General features: G+C 41.5%; 1 protein-coding gene across 1 annotated transcript in view; it reads left to right on the top strand.

Moving 5' to 3' along the window:
• The window catches only part of WDR44 (WD repeat domain 44), a 1,972,396-nt gene that overhangs the window by 1,454,421 nt on the left and 495,310 nt on the right, over positions 1–22,665 (top strand). Inside the window, 1 exon segment of the mRNA XM_044057470.1 lies at positions 21,520–21,584. Within this exon segment, the coding sequence (XP_043913405.1) occupies positions 21,520–21,584 (65 nt within the window).

The raw sequence follows: 22,665 nt of genomic DNA, 5'->3' as shown, positions 1-22,665 counted from the left end.
GGGGAGCCACCACAGACCCCGGGAACTACCGCCCCCATTAGCCTGATGAGCCTGGTCTGCAAGGCCATGAAACGTATCATCATGGAACTTATAAACAAAGACATTGGTAATCTCCAAACTCTGGACCCCACCCACTTCGGGTTTGTAAAAGGCAGATCATGTCTCCTAAACCTGATAGACTTCTTTGAAGCAGTCACCAAAGCTGTAGACAAGGGTAAGGTGGTTCACACAGCCTATCTAGATCTTGCCAAGGCTTACAACACCATCCCCCCACTCTGGAATTATAGATAAACTCACTAAACTAGGTATAAATCCCTATGTCACAAGATGGATTGCCAACTGGCTCACTGACGGAACCCACACTGTGAAAGTAGCAGACTCCAAATCCGACTCTTCAGACCAGTGACAAGTGGAGTACCACAGGGTTCAGTCCTGGGTCCTCTCCCGTTTGGTATCTACTTCTCTGAAGTACAGGCTAACACAGAAGGTCTTTGGCTAACGAAGTTCGCAGATGACTGCAAACTAGGAGCCATAATCGAAACTCCTAACGATTTGGGCATCCTACAAAAGGGCCTCACTGAGACAGATGCCTGGTGTCAAAGCCATGGCCACAAGCTCAGTGCCAAAAAGTGCATTGTCATCCCCTTTGGTAAAAACTCTGTACCCATGAACTACAGCATAGGCGGTAGTACACTTAACACCGAAAGTGTGATGATAAGAGATCTTGGGGCACAGGTGGACAGTAGTCTCTCCTTTAATAATCACATCGCCACAGTAGTCAGGAAGTCCTTCTACGTGGCACACCTCATCGCAAAAGGTTTCTCATCCAGAAAAAGAGAGGTCATTGTTCCCCTCTACTCATCACTCATTAGACCCATTATAGAGTACAGCACCCCTTTTGGTATGTACCTCACAAGATAAATACAACAACTGGAAAGGCCGCAGAAATGCCTCACAAAGAGGATTACCGGCCTCAAATAGATGCCCTACGCAGACCGTCTCAAAAAACTCCAGCTTTACTCCGTCGCATATCGCCTATTCAGAGGTGATCTCTGCCTAACATACAAAGCTATGTCAAACCCAGAGCTGTTGGACATGCTCCACTTAAAGAAACCCTAATCCCTCTGAGCTACACGCTCTAGGGACCTAAACCTTGTCACCACAATAAACAGAACATGCCGGAGGGATAGATTCCTGTCCCAGAGACTTCCCATACTCTGGAATAAACTGCCTACCTGTCTATATCAAACAAAGCTCCTCATTAGCACTCTTCAAGAAAAATCTTGATGATTGGATGGGAAATAGGAAATTCACCCCGGGGATCACCTCTGTGGCTCTGATCGACAGTGGCACAGATAAATCATTTTCTTGGGTGGCAAAAGCCAGGGTACCTTTTTGGCTGGGCTTGTATAGGCCCCCAGGGCTGATAGCCTAGTACCTACCTATGAATGTACAAGAAAGATGAAATGAAATGCTGGAGATGTGAGCACCCCGATGCTGACTGGATACATATGGTTGTTAATTGCAAAATAATTTGACCATTTTAGTTAGACTTTAAATATCTTTGTAAAGCTCTGTGAAATGACACTTTACATTTTGACTCCCTTATCTTTTTCAATGTTCCTGAAGTAATTCCTAAAAGCCAAACATTTTTACTATGGTCTATCCTCTCTATAGCAAGGAAAATTGTTACTAAAAATTGAAAATCCCAATGTACGCCTGTCTTTAAAGTTGAGTTGATTCATCTTGTGAAGTACATTTGTGAGAATGAGATTGCTACTATAAAAGCAAGGACTAACACCACAACCCATCATTTAATTGCTTGGAGAAAATTGTGTAATCTGTTAGAGAAATATTAAGTGTTCTCCTATGTATATTACTTTTTTAGTTGTTATAGCCATTGTATGTAGTTTTTTTTCTTGTTACTATACTGTTAAGTTGTTGCGTTATAAAATGAATAAAACATTTTGGAAAAAAAAAGAATTTGGAAGCAATATTTTAAAACTGATTTTTAATATATGGGTGCAAAGCAAACTGATTTTTGTATAAAAAACAAAGCGTTTTGCACCTTTAGACAACCATACCATTATTTTCTTACATTTTCTGCAGAAATTTTATTGCATCTGATAGAGAACATTTTTTTAGTCATTTACAGTTTTAATGTTCATGTAATTTCCTTATATTCAGATGTAAAGTCTATCCTTTTTACATACCAAGGAAGCAGTATGACTTTTTCTATAACATTCTCCTTTTTGTGTGTCAGTCTTTTCTTGCAGTAGCCCAAAATAAATAATTAAATAGAACTTCTCCCTATTGGTTTCTTGCTTTCTGGATGGTCTGTCCACCCAGTTGCATCAACCAGAAAAAAATTCAGAATTGTGCCAAGCTGGAGACAGCAGAAGAGGAAATAACAGCAGTTGTTTATTGCAGAGGTCCTCCTTGCAGAGCAGTGTGTGTGTTCGCTGCTTACATATCTTTTATTTTCTAAGGAAAAAAAATTCTTTTCTGTTAGATGTCTTCTCTAGATCTAAGCTGAATATTAGAAGTGCGGTGTTTTCTCAGGAGGCTTTTTTAGTAATACGAAAATCTTTTCGATCTGAGATTGTGTCTGCAACAGATACAGTTGGCCACCTGAAGTTAGATCTTACAGATGTGAATAGAGCAGACTAGTTGCATCCGAGATGGATTTTATAGTCTGAATTTAGCACCAAAATAAGTTTGCAGAGATTGCTACCAGTATGAGGCCATTTCATAGCTTGATTAAAAAAAATGCATTCTTTTTAACAAAATGGAATTGAAAAGTTACCTACAATTCTAATGCAAATGTACATTTCTTTGAAATTGAGTCTAGAGTTCTGTTTGTAGTCCCCCTGGAATTGGTATCTTTCCTTTTGAAGCATTTTTTTAAATAACTTCCACTTACTTATTTTAGATGATGTAATTCACTTGCATCTCAGTGAGTAAATAATCTATGAAGGTTCAGCTGGATAAAGACAGACAGTCAAACCTTCAACTCAGCAAGACATTTTTTTTTATTGTTTTTTTTAGAGTCAAGCTTGTATATCGCTGATCATATGAATACCTAGTCTGCGCTTTCACAACTGCAGTAAAAAGAAAAAAAAAAAAACTGTGAAACACTGTGATTGCTGTAATGGACACAGTTCCATCAGTGATATATGGAAAAGCACTCAATGACTTCCAACTTATCCGGTCTGTGTGTTTGCTTTCTCCTTTCACTATCTACCACTGTGAACACCATGATTAAGTCTGGACAGCACATAGTGTGTATCTTTGTACAGTGGGTGGGTATTAGAAGCCACATCTAGATTTGGTCCATGTGTTATGGAGTATTGTATGGTGACAGTGAATTAAATGAGATGTTTTTGTACAAATAACTGTTATACAAATAAAATGTTGAGCAAAGTATTAGGCAGAAAAAGAGAAGGTAAATTAATGTGAATTCATTCATTTTATTTAGTGTTGTGAATTTGGATAATAAGAGGTATTTAAAATGGCAATATTTTAATGTCAAATATTTTGATTATAAAAATTCAGTATACTGACACTGTAAAGATTATTCAAATTTAAGTTCTTTGTACAGTATGGGATTAACCGGTGCAAAATAAGTTGTCTTTTGTGAGTTAGGAAACATTCTGTTGGTCATACTTGAAACGCTGACATTCTTATAAAAATAAAAAAGTTGAATTTGCAAGATTTTGACAACTGTTAGACTGCTGTTAGTGACAGATTGGGGGGGGGGGGTGTTAATAAATTGATAGGCAGCTTTGTTTGATGTGGAACACTATGACAATTTCCAGTGCTGTTGTTGCAGACTCCTGTAACAACCTTATTCCAGACCTTTCTTCTGTTTCTCTCACTTTTTATATATATATATATATATATATATATATATATATATATATATATACACACACACACACACACACACACACACACACACACACACACGCACACTTAATTAACAAGTCCACCTACTACATGTCTTTCAAATATAGGATGAAAATTGAGTGATGTTCTTCGTATTTCACTGTTGCAGTCATCACTTGTGGGGTTATCCCTGCTGGGTAGCCTTTGGCCGGGCCGAATACCAGAGTCAAGCTTTTGCCCTGCGTCGGCTGCTGTCACCTGTGGTCTGACGTTAGGTCATCAGTGGTATAAAGTAGAGCAGCTGGCGCCATTACTTCAGTCTTACTTGCCGTGGAGCCTGAAGCAAAAGCAGTTTACATGTGTGCCGGTCACTCGTTGCCAGAGTGGAAGTTCTGAAAATGACTAAAGCTAAGTACCCCGTTGAGGACCTTTTTCTTGCACTAACTGATGTCTGAAAAAGTCAATAATAGTCTCCGCTGTGGAAAACAAATACCACATGTCTAGGCCCAGACTACGACATCCCCCTTTGTCAGTTCTGCGCTCTCTTCAATTCAAGGACTCCAATCTCTTCATTTATGTGTGTCCCCCCCTGCCCTTGCTCCCAAGGGTACTGCTCAAAATAAGGCAGGAAGGACCAAAAGCCATCCTTATAGCACCAGACTGGCCCAGGCAATATTGGTACCCCTTGCCGCTCAACCTGACCAAGAAGCCTTGCAGGCCCCTGCCGTTAACTGCAGACCTTTTGACAAAAGCCAGAGGGGGAGATTCTGCATCCAAACCTGCACACACTCAAACTTTCTGCATGGCTTATCCCCCAGGGACCAGGGATAACCCATAGTTAAGCAAGCAGGTCCTAGATATTATTAAGGAAGCCAGAAGGCCCAGCACAAGGAAATCTTACTCAGAGAAATGGGAAAGATTTAACTCCAGGTGCCTATCAAAAGATCACAGCAGCTCCCAGATGTCCCTCCCACTTATTCTGGACTTCCAAGCGGAGCTTCTTAACAAGGGCCTCCCCTTTTCCTCCATTAAAATCCACGCCTCAGCCATTTCAGCACAGTTTCATGCTGAACAGCCCATCTTCTCTCACCCTTTGATTTAGCAATTCCTCAGAGGTGTATCTTACCATTAGGGCCCATAAAAAGGCACCCACTCTAGCCTGGGACCTGAACTATGACTTAGAAAAACAGACATTGCCTCCCTTCGAACCGGCTGCATCAGCAGACCTAAAACACCTTTCCTGGAAAACTGCCATCCTCTTGGCTATTACTTCAGCTAGGAGGGTGTCTGAACTTCAAGCACTCATGACACTGAACTCTTCATTATTTTCCATGCAGACAGGGTGTCTCTTAGGACTAATCCCCTAATGCATGCCAAAGGTAGTATCAGATGTGACCCTAAACCAGGATATACATCTCCCCACCCTTTTTCCAAACCCTCAGAATAAAGGGGAGAGAATTCTGCACACACTGGATGTGCACATACAGGTAAGATAGTACCTGGACAGAACAAGGTCCATTAGGAAGACTGATCAACTGTTGGTTGGCTTCGCCTCAGGGAAAGAGGGGAACCTATCTCCAAACAGACCATTTCAAAATGGGTATCTCACTGTATACAATTCTGCTACACTTTTCATGGAAAAGCTCCTCGTAAATCTATCAGATCACATTCCACTAGGGCAGCCTCTACTTCCACTGCCTTTTAGAGGAGTACCCACCAGGGACATGCTGGAAGCTGACACTTGGACCTCAGTCCACACCTTCACCAAACACTACGGCCTGCCTCTGTTATCCAGGGCTCAGGCAGGCTTTGCCTCTGCAGTCCTGGAAGGCATGCTAGCTCAATCCTAGGAGTTTCATTCTTCCATCCTCCCTTTCCTCAGCTTTGGGAATCCTCCCACAAGTGATAACTGCAGCAGTGAAACACGAAGAACATAGTATACTTGTGTACACTTACCATAAATGTAGATGTGCGAGTGTATTCACTGTTGCAGTCCTATTTTCCCTCCCACCTTCCCCCTTAATCTTATCCTTTTTTGGAGATTAACTGTCATTCTTGTGGCATTGGGCCACCAGGGGCTCTTTAAAACATTTCTTTCAAGGGGCTCTGACAGCTTAGGGCAAGCAAAACTGATGTAATAGCACCGACTTCTCTCCTTTATACCACTGACGACCTAACGTCAATACACAGCCGACAACAGCCAGCACAGGGGAAAAGCTTGACTGTGATATTCGGGCCGACTGAGGGCTACCCAGCAGGGATAACCCCACAAGTGATGACTGCAACAGTGAATACACTCGAACATCTACATTTATGGTAAGTGTACGCAACTGTACTTTTGCCTCCTTGTGTTTGCATGGGTTTTCTCCAATGCAGAGTCCAAAAAAAAGACAATCCATCTAAGAAACAAACCAGAGAGCGTTTTGCTCCAAGATGACAATACTGTTCACTGCACCATTGTCTCAGTGAGTCTGAAAATAATCTTGTGCTGTAAACTATTGCAGGAACAACTGTTTTTTTTTTTCATTCCATAGTATTTGTTTCTCTTTATAGAATGACACTTACATTGTCATGTGGAGTTAAAGCTGAAGAGCTGTTCTTCATCTTGCTGGGTGTTTCTGTGCATGTCGACTTTTTCACTGCATACTGTGATGTGTTTGCATGAAACATCTTAGTACTTTGTGTTTATACATAATATTGCCCTTAATTTTAGTTTCAATCCAGAAAAAAGCCTACTTTGCAAGACATTTGTGGCCATAAAGCCTTTCCTCCAAACTGGACCATAAATGTTTAGAGTTCTTGAAGTTGCCAGCTCTGTTAGTTATTTACATGACTGGCTGATAGATTGAGTGAGTGAGTGGAGGAAGGTGTTTTTTCTCTGTTTTATTCCTCTCATTATCTGCCAGCCATCAGGTCTTCCATGACATGACGGACCTATTTGTGACATGTGGGGAAAGAACTAATACTGGAAGACAATGTGAGGCATTGCCGGCTATGCCAGGAGAAGTAGGACAGTGGATGTGTAACATATACCAGCACGGCTAGCTGGAATTTTGTAAAGAATTATATATCATTTGTATATCAAACTGATTTGTACAGATGCTTGAGTTGAAAAATGTATTTGCAGAGCTGCTTGTGTTAAAAATGTATCAACAATGTGCCCTGCTAAGCCGAAAAGAAATGTACATGCATTACTGTATCTGTTTAATGTATATATTGTAACAGAGAATACTGGAAGAGAAGCGGTTAATCTTAATCCACTTGACTTTGAGAAATAGTAAGAAAATTAAATTGCTGGGCCTAGGCCATAAATATGTTATCTGACAGTTTTGAATGAAGCCAGAGACACAACATCTGTAAGAAGTATGGTTTAACTCCTGTAGGAAGAGTTGGAGGTGTTTAATTGTTTTTATGACTTCTAGGAGCTGTAGCAGATCTTAGCAAGGCTCTGTGTGTTTATTATGGACACAGGTACTAAATCCTGGCAGTTTCTAGCAATGAGGGTTGCATGGGAACCAGAAGTCAGATAACCAGATGTATGTGATGTCATTCTATACAGAGATAATGGTTTAATATTAGGTGAGACAGAAGTCTCATGGCAATCAGTTCTTGGAACCTGACGTAGAAGGATCTCTAAGCCACTTCATCTTGCCTTGCTGTAGTAAGTAACCAGGGGATAATAATTCTTTAGATCAGTCAGGAAAATATAGTGAGATTGTTTTTCTGTAACTGTGTGAACCTGTCAAGCTGTGCTAATTATAATATTTCCTGTGATTGAGACTCTGGTGTTTATTGTAAATAAATATTTAGTATTTTCATGTTCTGTTATTATTAAATATATTTATTCTTTTCATTGTGGCTGATCCTTTAGAAACTATATTAACCTTTGAGAGTAATTGTATCTATTGGTGACACTGTGACCACTCCTGAAGCCTGGCTGTTTGGTCAGCATTACCATTTGTATTAATATTAATTTCTCTCAGTATAATTGGGTACCCTTGCAAGAGCCTTAGGTAGCTGGCTTGTAGTGTCTGGTGGCAGGGATAACTACCTTATTGTCTGGGCAGAAGGGGGCACAGCAGGTAAATCTGTGCCAGCTTTTCCCAGGTGTCTGTGTGTGTGTGTGTGTGTGTGTGTGTGTGTGTGTGTGTGTGTGTGTGTGTGTGTGTGTGTGTGTGTGTGTGTGTGTGTGTGTGCGTGCGTGTGTCAGCTTCTTGGAGCAGGGGCATGAACACTGGTTTCAAAGAGAGAGTGGTGGAGGACTTGGCTTGGACACTCGGCCGAGGACTTAACTCTGCAGCTGTGCTAGTGGGGAGTCTTACTTGGGGACCTGGGGAGCGACAGAGAGAGAAACCCAGACCTAGGATGAGTGTGTTCCCTGTGCGCTCTTGAGGGAAATTGTGCTTGATGCAGAGGGGTCTGCATTTGGAAGGACTGAGTGTATCCATTTGTATTCTAAGTGAACATCCCTCTCCAGTATCGGGGGTTGGGTGTCTTAACAAGTACAACATAAAGGCCAGAAACCATAGCCGGCAGAGCTCTACGCCAGCACTGAGGGCAGCAATAAAGCCGAAACAAGACATTATTCTGGGATATCCACTCATGGTTGAATGCATCTGTGACGTGCCCACTCTAGGCCACTAATTAAGGGGCCTGAATTCTTACCTTTGATAACTGAGCTGCCATGCCTCTCCCCTGGATGGACAGTCCAGAATTGGGCACTCATTGCCAATCTCCCTGATAAGCTCCTCCATTGCCTAATGCTTTAATGATCATGGGTCATCTGGATTACAGTGTCTGCAAAAGTGAAGGATTGCACTTTAGCTCAAACAAGTATTTAATGTGTCACAGAACAAATTAACTTAGTCACTCAGTGCAGCACAAACAAAAAAGGCTCATGAAACTGTTTAGAAGATATTAAAGAACATAAATCAAAAAGAGCTGTTTTTACTTTCTCCAAAAATTCTTGGGTAGCATTTTGGAGTAGTCCCATTACAAATGAACGGATCCAACAATCTAATACAAAAGGAGGGGTAAACATGTGCTGGTGGCATAGAAAGCATTGTAAGATTGAGAATATATATGAAAATCGAAGTCTCATTAGTATTGTAGGCCTCATCAAGCTATTTTCAAGATAAAACAAATTATGATATCATGCCACCTGGAGTAATTCATTGAGAGTAATAATGCATAAGGGATCAAAATGTGATTGTTTTAGGTTGCTGTTATGATAATGCTTTAAGTACTGAGGTAATGTGTGGATGTGACAGAGATGCATCTGCTCGCTTTTTGTTGAGTAAATCATTAGCAAGAGAACATTTTAGTCTCCTACTTCCAGAATCAAAGCTAGAAATACCTGTAGTTTGTATTATGGGCAGATAGGTGGCATTTGAGATTCAGTAAAAAATGCATATTGCTGTGTATAGAGGAGAAGGTAGACTTATTTAACACTGTGGTTGTGTAGCACCATCTGTGACACAGAGCAAAAGGACTTCAGAATTTCAGACTCAAAACATACTCATCCTTTGTTCTATGAAATTGAAATCTGAATAGTCATTGTGCCTGCTCGTTTTACAGGACTGAAGTATCTAGATGGTGTGGTTTCCCTGCACTTGAGCTGTAAAAACAGCATTTTGACATGAACAGACTTTTCTGACTGCACGCTTGTGGCAGACATGGGCTGTAGCAAACCTTTCTGAGTTGGAGGTTGCTGCCTGAAAGATTACTGTGTGTTTTCCTGATCGTTCTGGTAGTCCTTGCTGTTGTAAAACTTGTTTCTCTAATTTTATATAAACCCAGTATTTGTGCTAAGTTGCTCTCTGCGTTCTGGCAGTTTGTAGTGCCCTGTATAGATGCAAATACCTTCAAGCTAAAAATTCCCATTAGAATAACTCCCTCAGCAAGTTTCTCCAGTCCCCCTGCTGCTCTAGAAGCATCTGAGTTTCTCCCAGAGTGGCATCACCTTGTTGGATAGCTGCAATTCCCACTGAGTATAGCACCAATTCATCATCCATGTGCCATCATCCCAGTTGAGTCAAATCTACCCACTCTTCTCACTGCTTAAACTCCTAATAAAGATCCTGACACCATGGACCACTTTCCTGGTATCTCTGTGGCCAGCCAGGTGGAGTTTAGCATCCTGAGGCAGTGTAGCAATTGTTTCATTTATACTGACAACCACTTAATCCTGAAACAAACACAGTATGTATGACATGTAGTTACACTATGAAAATTGAATCACAACTCTGACATACTGACAAATCAAATGAGAAATAGGTTGTCAGCACACACACACTTCATTTCTTTCACTAAATAAGACCTTGGCACATAAAACGCACACATGCGGAGATACTCGCAAGAAACTTAGCAAAACATCAGAGGCCTCACATACGCAGCCCTCAGAAATCTCATGCAAACAAAATGAAGTCAACACCAACCACTGCACTCAAAAATACACATCACAGTATCTCCACAAGCAAGCCCCAGATGTCAAAACACCACATATTCAACCATCTTGGTTATGAGAGACTCCACTGTGAGAGAGACAGATTCTTCAGATCACACAGGCATTCAGGTCACTAAACTACAAGTACTTCTGGTCCATGTGGGTGTGAATGACCCGAGACGCATCTCCCAGGGCTATGTGATTAGAGACATGATGAGCCTCTGAATGTGTCACAGATGGGTATGAGTCTCGCACTGAGCAGCATTCTGCCCTTGCCAAGAAGGTTACTATAAAACAAACAGAAAATGATTGACTTCAATAATTGGCTTAGCTGCTGGTGTAATTCCAAGGAGATCCAGTATTTATCAGCCTGGGATGACTTGATCAACAGACCATGCTGCTTTGCCAGAGGTGGTCTGCATCTGTTGCTGCTAGCCTTTGGAATACTAGCCAAGGTATTAGTCACCCCAAAGTGCCTTTTTAGGTAGTGCCAAATGAATAGTCCTACCAACATAACAAATTCTTCTAATGCCAAGCTGAAAGTACTACTACTCATTGATAGGAGTCTTAAAATGAAACTGAACTCCCTGAAAGCTCTCCTCACCCTAGAGAATGCTGACAGCTGTGTACTTTTACAGAGACGTGGTTAAAGGCTGTAAAAAGCACACCAGCAATGCAAGGCTACAGTGCCTATCACACATTCAGACCACCCTCTGAAATTGAAAAATAGAAAGGAGGAGATGTTTCTATGTACATAAAAAAGAACAATCACACCTCAAGATAGCTCAAGCAGGAAGACTAGGTTGAGCTACTCCATGTCCAACTGACCACAGGCAAAGTCTCCCACCATATCATCACTAGCTGCAGATCCCCAACCATGAAGTATGAAAACCACTTCTCATACCTGAAGTTACTAGAATCACTTACCATTTAGCCTGACACACTATTCATGGGCGATTTTAACTACCCCTCCATAAACTGGGAAACACACATGACCACTAACATGCAGACTGAGAGTTTCTTGGACTTTGTCAGTGCAGATGCTCTGGAACAGCTGGTATGCACTGTCACTAGGGCCACAAATATCCTTGACATAGTAATCACAAACATGGAGAAGCATTACCCCCCCCCGCAGCACAATGTCCTCATTGGTAAGATCGGATCATAAAGAATATTTCCAATGCAAATTACCTTCTATTAAGTGAAAGCACAGGTAATTTTAAAGCTCCCCCAACCTCAAAAACGGTAGTCTGAATGAATGCCTTGTACAACCACTTAAACAATTGCATAGAAATGGCAGTACCTCACCAAACTAATCCCAGGTGTAGTCAGAGAAATGAGTCTCCCTGGTGGATCTCTGGCATAAATAGATTATTCAACAGAAGGAAGAAATTCTGGGAGAGTGCACAACAGAGAAAAAATCCTCATTATTGTCAACAAGCAAACCAGGGAACTAGTCAAGTCTTCAGAAGCTAAATACAAGACCGAAATAGCCTCTTAAGCAAAGGATAACCACAAAGCATTTTATAGTTTTGTCTGAAATCGTAAAGGAATCACTCAGCAATGTGCTGAGTTAGCTGTAGATGACATTCCCTATAATCAGCCAGGAGAAATGGCAAACCTTCTGGCTGTTAAATACAGCTCAGATTTCACCCCTATCACCTCCAGTCACTCCCCATGAAATACCCCCTACCACTTCTTTGTCCTATTATCACAACAGAACAGGTCCTCATTGCACTCTTTAAAGCTAGACAAACGGAGTGAATATGTCCTGCTGGTATCCCAAGGTCCCTTTTTAATAGCGTGAAACATGACCTAGCAGACCCACTCAGATCTTTGTTTAATCAGTCTCCAGACAAGCTTTGTCCCTGTAGAGTGGAGGACAGCAACAGTCTTCACTCTGCACAAGAGAGGACCATCAACAGACCCAGGAAACTACCAACTCATAAGCCTGACATAGCCTCATATGCAAGGCTATGGAAAGGATAATTCAAGGAACTTATTAGAAACAACATATGAAATCTCCAGACTCTAGACTCAACCCAGTTCGGTTTCATCCAGGCAGGTCCTCTTTGTTCAATCTGGTGAACTTCTTTGTGAAGTTAACCAAGGCCATGGATGAGGGTAAGACAAAGCATGCCATCTACTTTAATCTTGCCAAGGCATTTGACACAATAGCCTACTCTGGTATTATAGATAAACTCACAAAACTGGGCATAAATCTCTACATCATCAAATGAATAGACAGATGGATCAAGGATAGGATACGTGTTATTAGAGGGGGGGGGGTCCTCATTCAACAAGAGGCCAGTCACCAGTGGAATACCACAAAGCTCAATGCTGGGCCCTCTCCTGTTTGGGATATTCTTTTCAGATGTCAAGGCAAATGTAGATGGCCTTTGGCTGGCCAAATGTACTGATGACTGCAAGTTTGGAGAAATCAGCTAATCCCCAAACAGTGTATCTTACAGAAAGGACTGACACAGACTAATGATTGAAATCAAAGCCATGGCCTCAAACTAAATGCAAAGAAATGCATAGTAATACCCTTTAGGAAATCAAATACCCATGAAAATTACAATATTGGAAACACCCCCTCCCCCAAAACATGGACCCAGTGGTGAGAGGTCTGTGTAATATGAACTTTGATCACCATGTGTCCACGGTGGTGAGGAAATCCTTCTGTGTGGCTCAGTTTATAAGTAAGGCCATGGCATCCAGATCTAAAGATGTCATATTGCCACTGTACTTGGCCTTCCTCAGACAAGTAATTGAGTATAATCAACCCTTTGTAATGCACCTTGCCAGGCACCTGCAGCAATTGGAGCATCATCAGAGGCTTCTCACCAAAAAATACAGAGTATAACCAACAGTCATGAGGATTAATTAAGAGCCCTATCACTGTATTCAGTTTCCTACCGATTCCCGAGGAGTTGTGTATGTCTGACCAACAAGGCAGTCTCTTGAACAAGCCTGCATATTTCCAAAACTACGTGCATGAGGGTTACCCTCTCTAAGAATCTTAACCTGATCTTTGACTTGAATGGATCATGTTGGAGAGAGAGATATGTGTCCCAGAGATTGCCCCACATCTGGAATAGGCTTCTTGTTCACATGAAACAGAGCCCTTCCCTGACCATCTTCAAGTGCAGTCTGGATCAATGGATGGGAAATTACAGATTCACTCCTGGGGTGACACCTATGTCTCTTATGGGCAGTGCGAGTCCATAAAAATTGTCAAAACCTCTCTTGCTGACCCTTATCTTTCTCTTAACGATAGAAAATGGGTAAAATCTGGGTAAGACTGGATAGGCCTGTAAGGGCTCTTGAGCCGTTAGCGTAGTAATCTCCTGTGAACCTTTGAAAAGATTATAATATTGGGGTGCACAAATCAGGAAGTGAATTCCAGAGGTACCAGTGCCATCCTTCCTTTTTTGTAGGGCACCAGTAAGAATTAAAACTGGAGTATTTAATACAGTTCTGGAAGGTATGCAGAGAAAAGGATGTTAGATTTTTGTAAAGTACACAACTCAAAGTTACACATAGTGATAAAGGAAATAACTGAAGAATGTATCAGGATGAAGTTTTGTATTATAGATGTATTACAAATTAGAAGAGAAATAGGTCTGTGAGTTGAGAGTACTTCCTTGTTTTGTGAGCAAGTTTAGGTGGAATTTAAAAGAAGACTTTGGGAGAAGTGGACCTAAATAATAGCTTCTAGGTGGATGGCTCAAGTTAGTTGGGAAGTAGTAATTCAAAGAGAGTGCGGGTGGTAAGTTTTCAAATCTACTACTGAGACCGTGGTGCAGTGCAAAGCTTTATAGGTTTCAGGCAGCTGTGTGTGTGTATATATCGGGGGAAGGCTGCAGCACAAATAAGCAACAAAAGTGACAGATAAAAAGCCTATGGTTGGTCTGCTCCAGCTTTTCTCTCCATTATTGCACAGAAAATTGCTACAGTTCACCTACATTTAGGCAGACAGCTGGCAAAATGTTATATTTTTTTGGCTTGTAGAGATGAAATGGTAAGGCATGAAAAAAATGCAAACCATAAAAATCTTTTGCTTTTTGCATTTTACAGATCAAATTCAAATATGCGCTATCTTGTAAAATGTTTTCAAAATCTGATGTCCGCAAAGACTCAGCACTTCACATTATTCCACTTTTACAAATGAATACACTGTTATTAACAAAATTAAAAAAAAAAAAAAAAAAGCTTGTTGATTTAGCATACTTGTTGTACCCAGATCTCACACCTTCTGGGACTAACATCATCATGCCTATCAGCTTGATGCCATGGTTCTGGATGCCTAATGTACTTCAAGCATTTGAGGTCCAAAAAAGAAAAAAAAGCTGTTTGATTTTTTTGTTTTTGAAACTATAGCAAACCTCTTGTTACAGCCCTTACCATAGCTGAAGCTCGTCAGCATTCATGGTGCTGCACAACTGACTGATTGGCATCTGCCAACTTCGTCCCGTAACAACTTGCATCCAGGAGGGTGCCCCCCTTCGCCCCACCCTGTCTGCATATCTGAATTAATAAATACAGTCATCAAAGATCAGAGACATGATTAATAATAGACATAGGTTTTTCCATTCAGTAAAACAAACTGTATGTACACTGTTAAAAGTGGAAACAAATTGAACAGTTATGACTATGTGTTGCCTTATGAAGAATGCAAAAGAAAATGTTGCAGTGGAATGCCTGGTACACCTCTTTTGTTTAGTTAAAACATTTATTGTCTGGCAGTTATTGCAGAGGCTTAAGGCTATGAGATGTTAGCGGACTACTTCCTGTGGTACGTGTTTGATTTCCCCAGCCACCATTTACTGATAATGTGACCTTGTGCAGGTCACTTAAGTAGACCGTGCTTTCAGGCAAGTGGGAATTTGAGCTAGAATCTTTAATGACTTCGTGGACTGCATGCCCAGTGAATCACTTTTGACTATGACCTGTTTGGTTTTTTTTTTATTGTTCCCTTTAATCCACAGCCATTAACAATATATTTTTTTTATGTAGGGTAGAAGTGCTTCTGCCCTCTGAAGAACACCATGCCTTTCATAGCCAAACAGTAATTAGTGTACAGGCAAAAGACCTAAAGGACAAATTTATTTAAAGTCTTATTTTTTCCATAAAAATAATTTTTATGAGAAAATAAGATGAGAATGGCAATGCACTATCACTGATGAACTTAAAAAACATAGAAATGGAATGCAGGCACTGTATTCTGTTTTAAGCAATGAACATGCACTTTAAGTCTGGTGGGAAGATTATAGGCCTTAAATTTATATTGTCAAAGGATGTGTTTTTTTTGTTTTTGTTTTTGTATGTTTATTGATGTTCTTCTTGTTTCACTGTTGCAGTCATTACATTTGGGTAAACTGCTGGCAGGTTGCCCTGAATATCAAAGTCTTGGGTCCTGCGTCGGTTGCTGTCTCCTCTTCCATGACATCAGGTGGACAGGGGTATAAAACATGCAGTCGACTCCATTTTCTTCAGTCTTTCTTGCCGTGCGGTGCCCGAAGCAGAAGCAGTTTGCAAGTGCCAGTCGGCCGACTCCTGAAATTTTCGCATTCAAGTTTCAGAACCAAAGTCTTCAATTAAACCTTAAGTAGCCCGTTGGCAAAACTTTTTCTTGCTCCTTACCGATGTCAGTAAAAGTTAATAATTGTATTACTTGTGGGATGCAAATACCTCATAAGGATTTTCATTTGTACTGTATTCCTTGCCTAGACCGAAATCATAATGTGCCTTGCTGTCAGTTTTATGCTAGATTTAACCAATGCACTATTAAGCGTTGGTATATCTTTGCTTCAAAATATTTGGAAACAGATTTAATTACCCTGAAATGTTGGATAGCAATCTGACTACCGGAGTTCACAAAAACCGCAAACAAAAGGACAGAGACAGACCGCTGAGGTCCAAAACCAACGACGAAGCTTCTCCTAAGCCAGTCGCCGGTACTCAATGAGGCGCTTTCGCAGCCCCTGATTCCCGCTACTTTAGAGTCGCAGGCCTCTGCCGAGACCCATGTGGAGTCCGGAATGCCACGAGATTCTCAGAGTATTGTACCCGCAGATGTCTCTCCCTCGGATGGGTCTAGAGCCGCTGAGCAGGCACTGGCTTCTGAGGGTGTTTTCAGTCCTCAACATTTCTATATAAAACCGACGCCATCTTCAAAAACAAAGACAAAAGCAACTTCTAAGGCTAAAAAAAAATGACGCATGAGCCACATGCTCAGGCCTCTATGCCTAAAAAACAGATGATCAAAATGGCTGAAGACTTCATTACCTTGATCAAGGGTTCCCAACCCCCCCCCCATAAGAGGCCTAGGCAAGACACTGATTATGAATCTTCAGATCAGGTTTCTATTTCTTCTGATTCCTCTTCTGATCAGGAATTTTCTATACCACCCTATGAGGATTCAGATGCAGAGGAATCCATCACATCTGCATCTCCTCCTGAAGATTATTCTTTTGTAGAAACCTTGCATACTTTAAGGGAACATTTTATTTGGGAGAGTCAGGTTTTCTTGGAATCAAAAAAGAGACTTGGGGATTTCCTCCTTCCTCCGCATAGGTCTTTGGCTATACCTCCTGTATTAGACATTGTTGATGATGTGTTTTTGGAATCAAACATGGCTCCTGCTTCCCTACCTCCGGCTCCTAGTAAGCCAGACAGATATTACAGGGTTCCTGACTCCCACAAAGTTTTATTCAAAAATCTTGCTGCTGACCCTGAAACTATCTCACAGGGTCCCAAAGGTGTAAAGGCCTCAACATCTAAGAATCCTACCCTCTCTGAAAGAGATTTCAGGGCGTTGGATAGATGGGGAAAGAAGGTTTACACGTCTGCAACCTTGGCAATTAGGACCGTAAACTGCCAGTTTCATATGCTTAAATATCAACAGCATGTTATGGGATTATTGAAACAGAAAATTATGTTGCTTTCTGAATGTGTGGAAAATAAAGAATTACAGGAATTATTGCATGCAGCAGAACAGGTTGGAAAGCATACTTTGCAATGTGGTTTTGATTCCTTGGAGGCCTCTTGCAGGGCCGTAGTTACTGGATCTGTGATTAGAAGGCATGCCTGGCTAAAGGAGCAAAATCTGCCTGATCATGGTAAAGCTAAATTGTTGGATGCACCTTTACAGCATGATGCTCTGTTTGGTAATAAGGAAGAAGAGGTTTTAAAGAAAATGGAAGACAAAGCTAAATCTATGCAAACTGTAAAAGATTTCTTACAAGTGCAGCCACCCAGATTCAGTAGACACTGGCCTACAAAAAATTGGTCCTTTCCTGTGTCCGACAGAGCCTCACAGGGCAAATCCAGGCACTCAAAAGGCTCTAGATAGCAATCGCAGGGTTCTTACAGGTCAAAGCAATGGGGTGCCCCTACCTTCAAATCTGGAGGAAACAAAGCACAGCCCTACAGTAAACAGTCTCAATGACTTCTCTCTGCCGTCACCAAGCACTTATCTTTTGGCAGCCCCCTTAGGGGGAAAATTAGCACTTCATGCTCAAATTTGGCAGTTAATGACCCAGGACAAGTGGGTATTAAACATAGTATCCCAGGGATACAGATTCCATTTCCAAACGGCCAGATCTGCCAAAAAAACAATGGGCAGAGGCACAGAAACAAGTTATGTCCCTCATGGATATGGGGGCTATTCAACCAGTACCAGAACAGGAAAAAGGGCAAGGGTTTTATTCAAGATTTTTCCTGGTACCTAGAAAAGATAATGCCTGGCGCCCAATACTGAATTTATCGATTTTGAACGCATTCTTTGACATCCCAAAATTCATAATGCTGACTTTGCAACAGCTTCTGCCCATGCTGGGCAAGAACGTTTGGTTAGTGACTCTAGACTTAAAAGAGGCATACCTGCATATCCCAATAAGGGAATCGTGCAGCAGATACCTCCCCTTCAAGGCTGGTTTTATGCATTACCAATTCTCTGCACTGCCCTTTGGCTTATCTACTGCGCCCAGGGTCTTTACAAAGTGCCTGGCACCAGTAATTGCATTTTGCAGACAAAGAGGCATACAAATCTATCTTTACTTGGATGACTGTCTCATTCAAGCAGAAAACAAGAACATTCTTCTTCAGCATCTGGCGTTTGTAAAAAGGCTTCTAACATGCCCAAGGTACACAATAAACGAAAATAAATCACAACTGGTACCCTCTCAAAAGATTACATTCCTGAGTGCAAGCTTGAATGCAACTTCCCAGATGGCTTACCTTACGCTAGACAAGCAAAGGCAACTGTCTATTTACTTCAAACAGATGGCAACAAAAACCCAGTTATCTGCAAGACAAATTCTGCAGGCTTCGGGGTTCATGGCATCCTGCATTCTACTAATTCCATATGCAAGACTGCATATGAGGAAACTACAGTGGTATCTAAAAAGTTTATGGAGTCAACATTGTCACAGTCTGGAAACAATGATTCCTCTCATTCCCTACCTACAACAGGAGTTTCTTTGGTGGGCAGAGGCATGTCACCAGAACATGGGACTGTCTTTCACTCTACCCCCTGCCACCCAAACCCTGACTACAGACGCATCAGACTATGCTTGGAGGCCCACCTGTCAGGGAGATGCATTCAGGGCATATGGAGCCCAAAACAAATGCATCTGCATATCAACCAGAAAGAGATGTTAGCTGTTCAGAATGCCCTGACATTCTTCAAGGACTTACTTCATCCAGGACAACTACTGATAAAGACATGGACAACACCACGGTTATGTGGTACATAAACAAGCAGGGGGGTACACATTCCTACCCCCTTTGCAGACTAGCCATGGAATTGTGGGACACAGCCTTGACTTAGCAAGTACATCTTCAAGCGCAATTCCTGCCAGGAAAGCAAAATACTCTGGCAGATGACCTAAGCAGAAATCTTATGGACCCTCACGAGTGGAAACTGGATCCACAAGTCTTCAGCATGATAACAGAGAAATGGGGGAGTCGGGACATAGATCTATTTGCCTCTCCTCAAAATTATCAACTGGACAAATTCTGCACAAGGACTTATCACAGACAAGCATGGAAAGTGGATGCCCTATCCTTCAGTTGGAAAAACCTATCAGTCTACGCCTTTCCTCCTCTGCCTCTTCTTCCCAAGGTCTTACTAAAAGTCAGACAGGAAAAAATAAAAATGATCCTAATTGCCCCGGACTGGCCTCACCAGCACTGGTACCCAATTCTAAGGAATATGTCTCAACTCCCTCCTTGGTACCTGCCTCAAATACCTCATCTGCTGTCTCAGCAGAGCAATCAAATTCTGCACAATCAGCTCCAAACTCTGAACCTGGCAGCGTGGCTGATCATGTAATTATTCAAACAACACATCTCAGTAAATCTGTGATGTATGTCATTTTGGAAGGCCTAGTACTAGAAAATCTTATGCTGATAAATGGAAGAGATTCTGTGCTTGGAACCAAGCGCAAGGAAACGGACACAGCAAAGCCAAATATTCCTTAGATTTTACAATACTTGACTGAGATGCTTGACAAGGGCCTATCTTTTTCATCAATAAAAATCCATGCTACTGCCATCTGGGCTCATTACAACACAGAGCCTCCCATCTTTTCTCATCCTCTGCTAAAACAGTATCTTAGAGGGGCCAAAAATTTAAGGCCTCCCAGAAGATCACCAACTCCTGCATGGGACCTCAGTTTTGTGTTGGAGAAGCTCACCCTGCCTCCATTTGAACCAGCAGCTACTGCGGATATAAAGTTTTTATCTTGGAAAACAGCTTTCCTTTTGGCAATCACTTCAGTAAGACGGGTTTCAGGACTACAGGCCTTCATGGCTGTGGAGCCTTTTATTACATTTTACCCAGACAGGGTGTCCCTTAGGACCAATCCTTCCTTTATGCCTAAGGTGGCATCCAGTGTGGCTCTTAACCAAACTATTCACCTGCCAACTTTTTACCCAAATCTGCAGAACAAGGGGGAGCGGATTCTGCATTCCTTGGACGTACACAGACAACTAAGATTCTACTTAAACAGGACCAAATCTCTAAGAAAGTCTTGAGCAGCTACTGGTGGCATTTGCTGCAGGATCAGAGGGGAAGGCTATTTCAAAGCAGACCATTTCAGAGTGGATAAGCCACTGCATTCGTTTCTGCTACTTGCATCATGGTAAACCGGTGCCCAAGGGAATCTGGTCACATTCCACCAAGGCTGCATCTACCTCAGCAGCTTTTCTCAGAGGAGTGCCAACTAAAGACATTCTAGAAGCTGTTACTTGGGGCTCTGTTCATACTTTTACAAAGCATTATCATTTGCCCCTCTTCTCTAAGTCCAGAGCAGGCTTTGCCACTGCAGTTTTGCAGGGCCTTGTAGCTGCTCCTAATGCTATTTAGTTCCAGCCTCCCATCCATAGCTTTGGGATTCTACCCAAATGTAATGACTGCAACAGTGAAACACGAAGAACATAGTACAGTTGTGTACACTTACCATAAATGTAGATGTTCGAGTGTATTCACTGTTGCAGTCCGGGTTACCCACCCACCATCCCCCTTTTTTCTAGAACTTCTCTTTCCCTCACTATATTCTACAGCCTTTGTGGTGTATTTGCTTTTAGATGAAGGTTAAAGTTTATGTTGTTACAATTGCATTTATATATAGATATATACATATATTTTTGCTCCCCATTTGGGGGGCACCTGACATCTGGGGCAAGAAAAACTGAAGAAAATGGTGTCTGCTGCATGTTTTATACCCCTGACGACCTGACATCATGGAAGAGGAGACAGCAACTGATGCAGGACCCAAGACTTTGATATTCAGGCCGACTGAGGGCAACCTGCCAGCAGATTACCCAAATGTAATGACTGCAACAGTGAATACACTCAAACAGCTACATTTATGGTAAGTGTACACAATTGTATTTTCACCAGCATGGCAATATATGGTAGAGGTTACAGACTTGCAGGAGAGGCAAGAGATACTTTATATAGTGTGTTGTAGTATAATTTAAACCATAAACAAAACATTAATTTTGCATGATGTAAAGAAAAAAAGTAATGATAATATGATTAATTTATGATACGTTTTATATGACACTTTGCAGTTAAGTACTTAAATGTCATGTCATATATACTGCAGAGTTCTTTTCTGTTTTTGACCAGTGTAGCTTTATCATGTCTGACTTAACATTGTAATTTTTCTTAGGTCGAGTTTCACCATCACCTTCACAAGAGAGCCTGAATTCATCAAAGTCTGACACAGACACTGGGGTAAGTGTATTTTTGTGTGTTGGAATATGGTGGGTACTAATAAGTCACAAAAACAGAACTATGTTTTTCTATCTTTATAGCATAGAAAATTAGTGTGTGAGTCTGAAGTGTTGTGTGTACCAAAGATATCTTGCAAAACCCATCAAGGACCTTGTAGGATTAACTGGTAGAGTCCTTTATTATGATATGTTGTGATGTGAAGTTGTTAAATCTCGCCGTTTATTCTCACTGATGGGTTCAGAGCCAATCGCAAAGCTCAAGGTTTGCCAATAGCTCGAGACCAACCCCCTTATCCCACAGTGCACTTCTGGAATTACCCCAGATCTAGTTTGCCACGGCAAGAAAGATCTCTGTGATCCAACTAGCTCAGACCATTTATAAAAAAACTTTTCTTTTTTGTTTTTTATAAGATAGTTGTGTTATTAGTGTTTGATAATTAGATATTTAGATTTATTAATCTTTCTATTAGTCAGGGTTTTTTCTCTGTGGGCCTCTTTAGCCCTCTATTTGTAATCTATACTTATTTGTTATAGATAGTGCCCGGATTGGTCTTAGTTGTTTTGTGGGTCTTACAAGTTTAGTAAGGACTTTACTTTCGTACTTTTGCAGTTTACTGGTTTGGTTTTCCTTAACTGTGTCGGATGACAAGGAAAATTCTCATCCTAAATCGGGATTCAAAAAAATGCCCAGATTGTGGGCAGAAAATGTCCGTCACAGACAGACACATTCAATGTGTCTACTGTCTGGGGGCTAAACACCTCCAAGACACTTGCAGCATTTGCCATTCCTTTTCTTAAACAGTCCTCTTGGAGAGAAGGAGGAAGCTTATAGACAGGGGATTACTACAGCATTCCTTTTCTGAAGTGTTGAGTAGCCATGAGGGTACTAGCACTTCCTCCAAATCCTGAAAATCTACAGATCCTAAAATGGCAAAAAAGGCGAAAACTTCAGAGGGAGGGTCATCGGTTCCACAGACCAAAGAACCGAGTGTACCTTTGATTCGGAGCCAGCTCTCAGTATTGGTGCTGGTCTCTGAAGTTCCCTCTTCTCCTCTGCTCCAGTCAGCACCTTCGGTGCATTC

The sequence above is a fragment of the Protopterus annectens genome, chromosome 15.part0, assembly GCF_019279795.1.
Source record: "Protopterus annectens isolate FY-2018-M chromosome 15.part0, PAN1.0, whole genome shotgun sequence".
In the NCBI taxonomy this organism is placed as follows: Eukaryota; Metazoa; Chordata; order Ceratodontiformes; family Protopteridae; genus Protopterus; species Protopterus annectens.
Note: the sequence above shows the minus strand (reverse complement) of the source record. Positions and strands in the feature narration are given on the sequence as shown.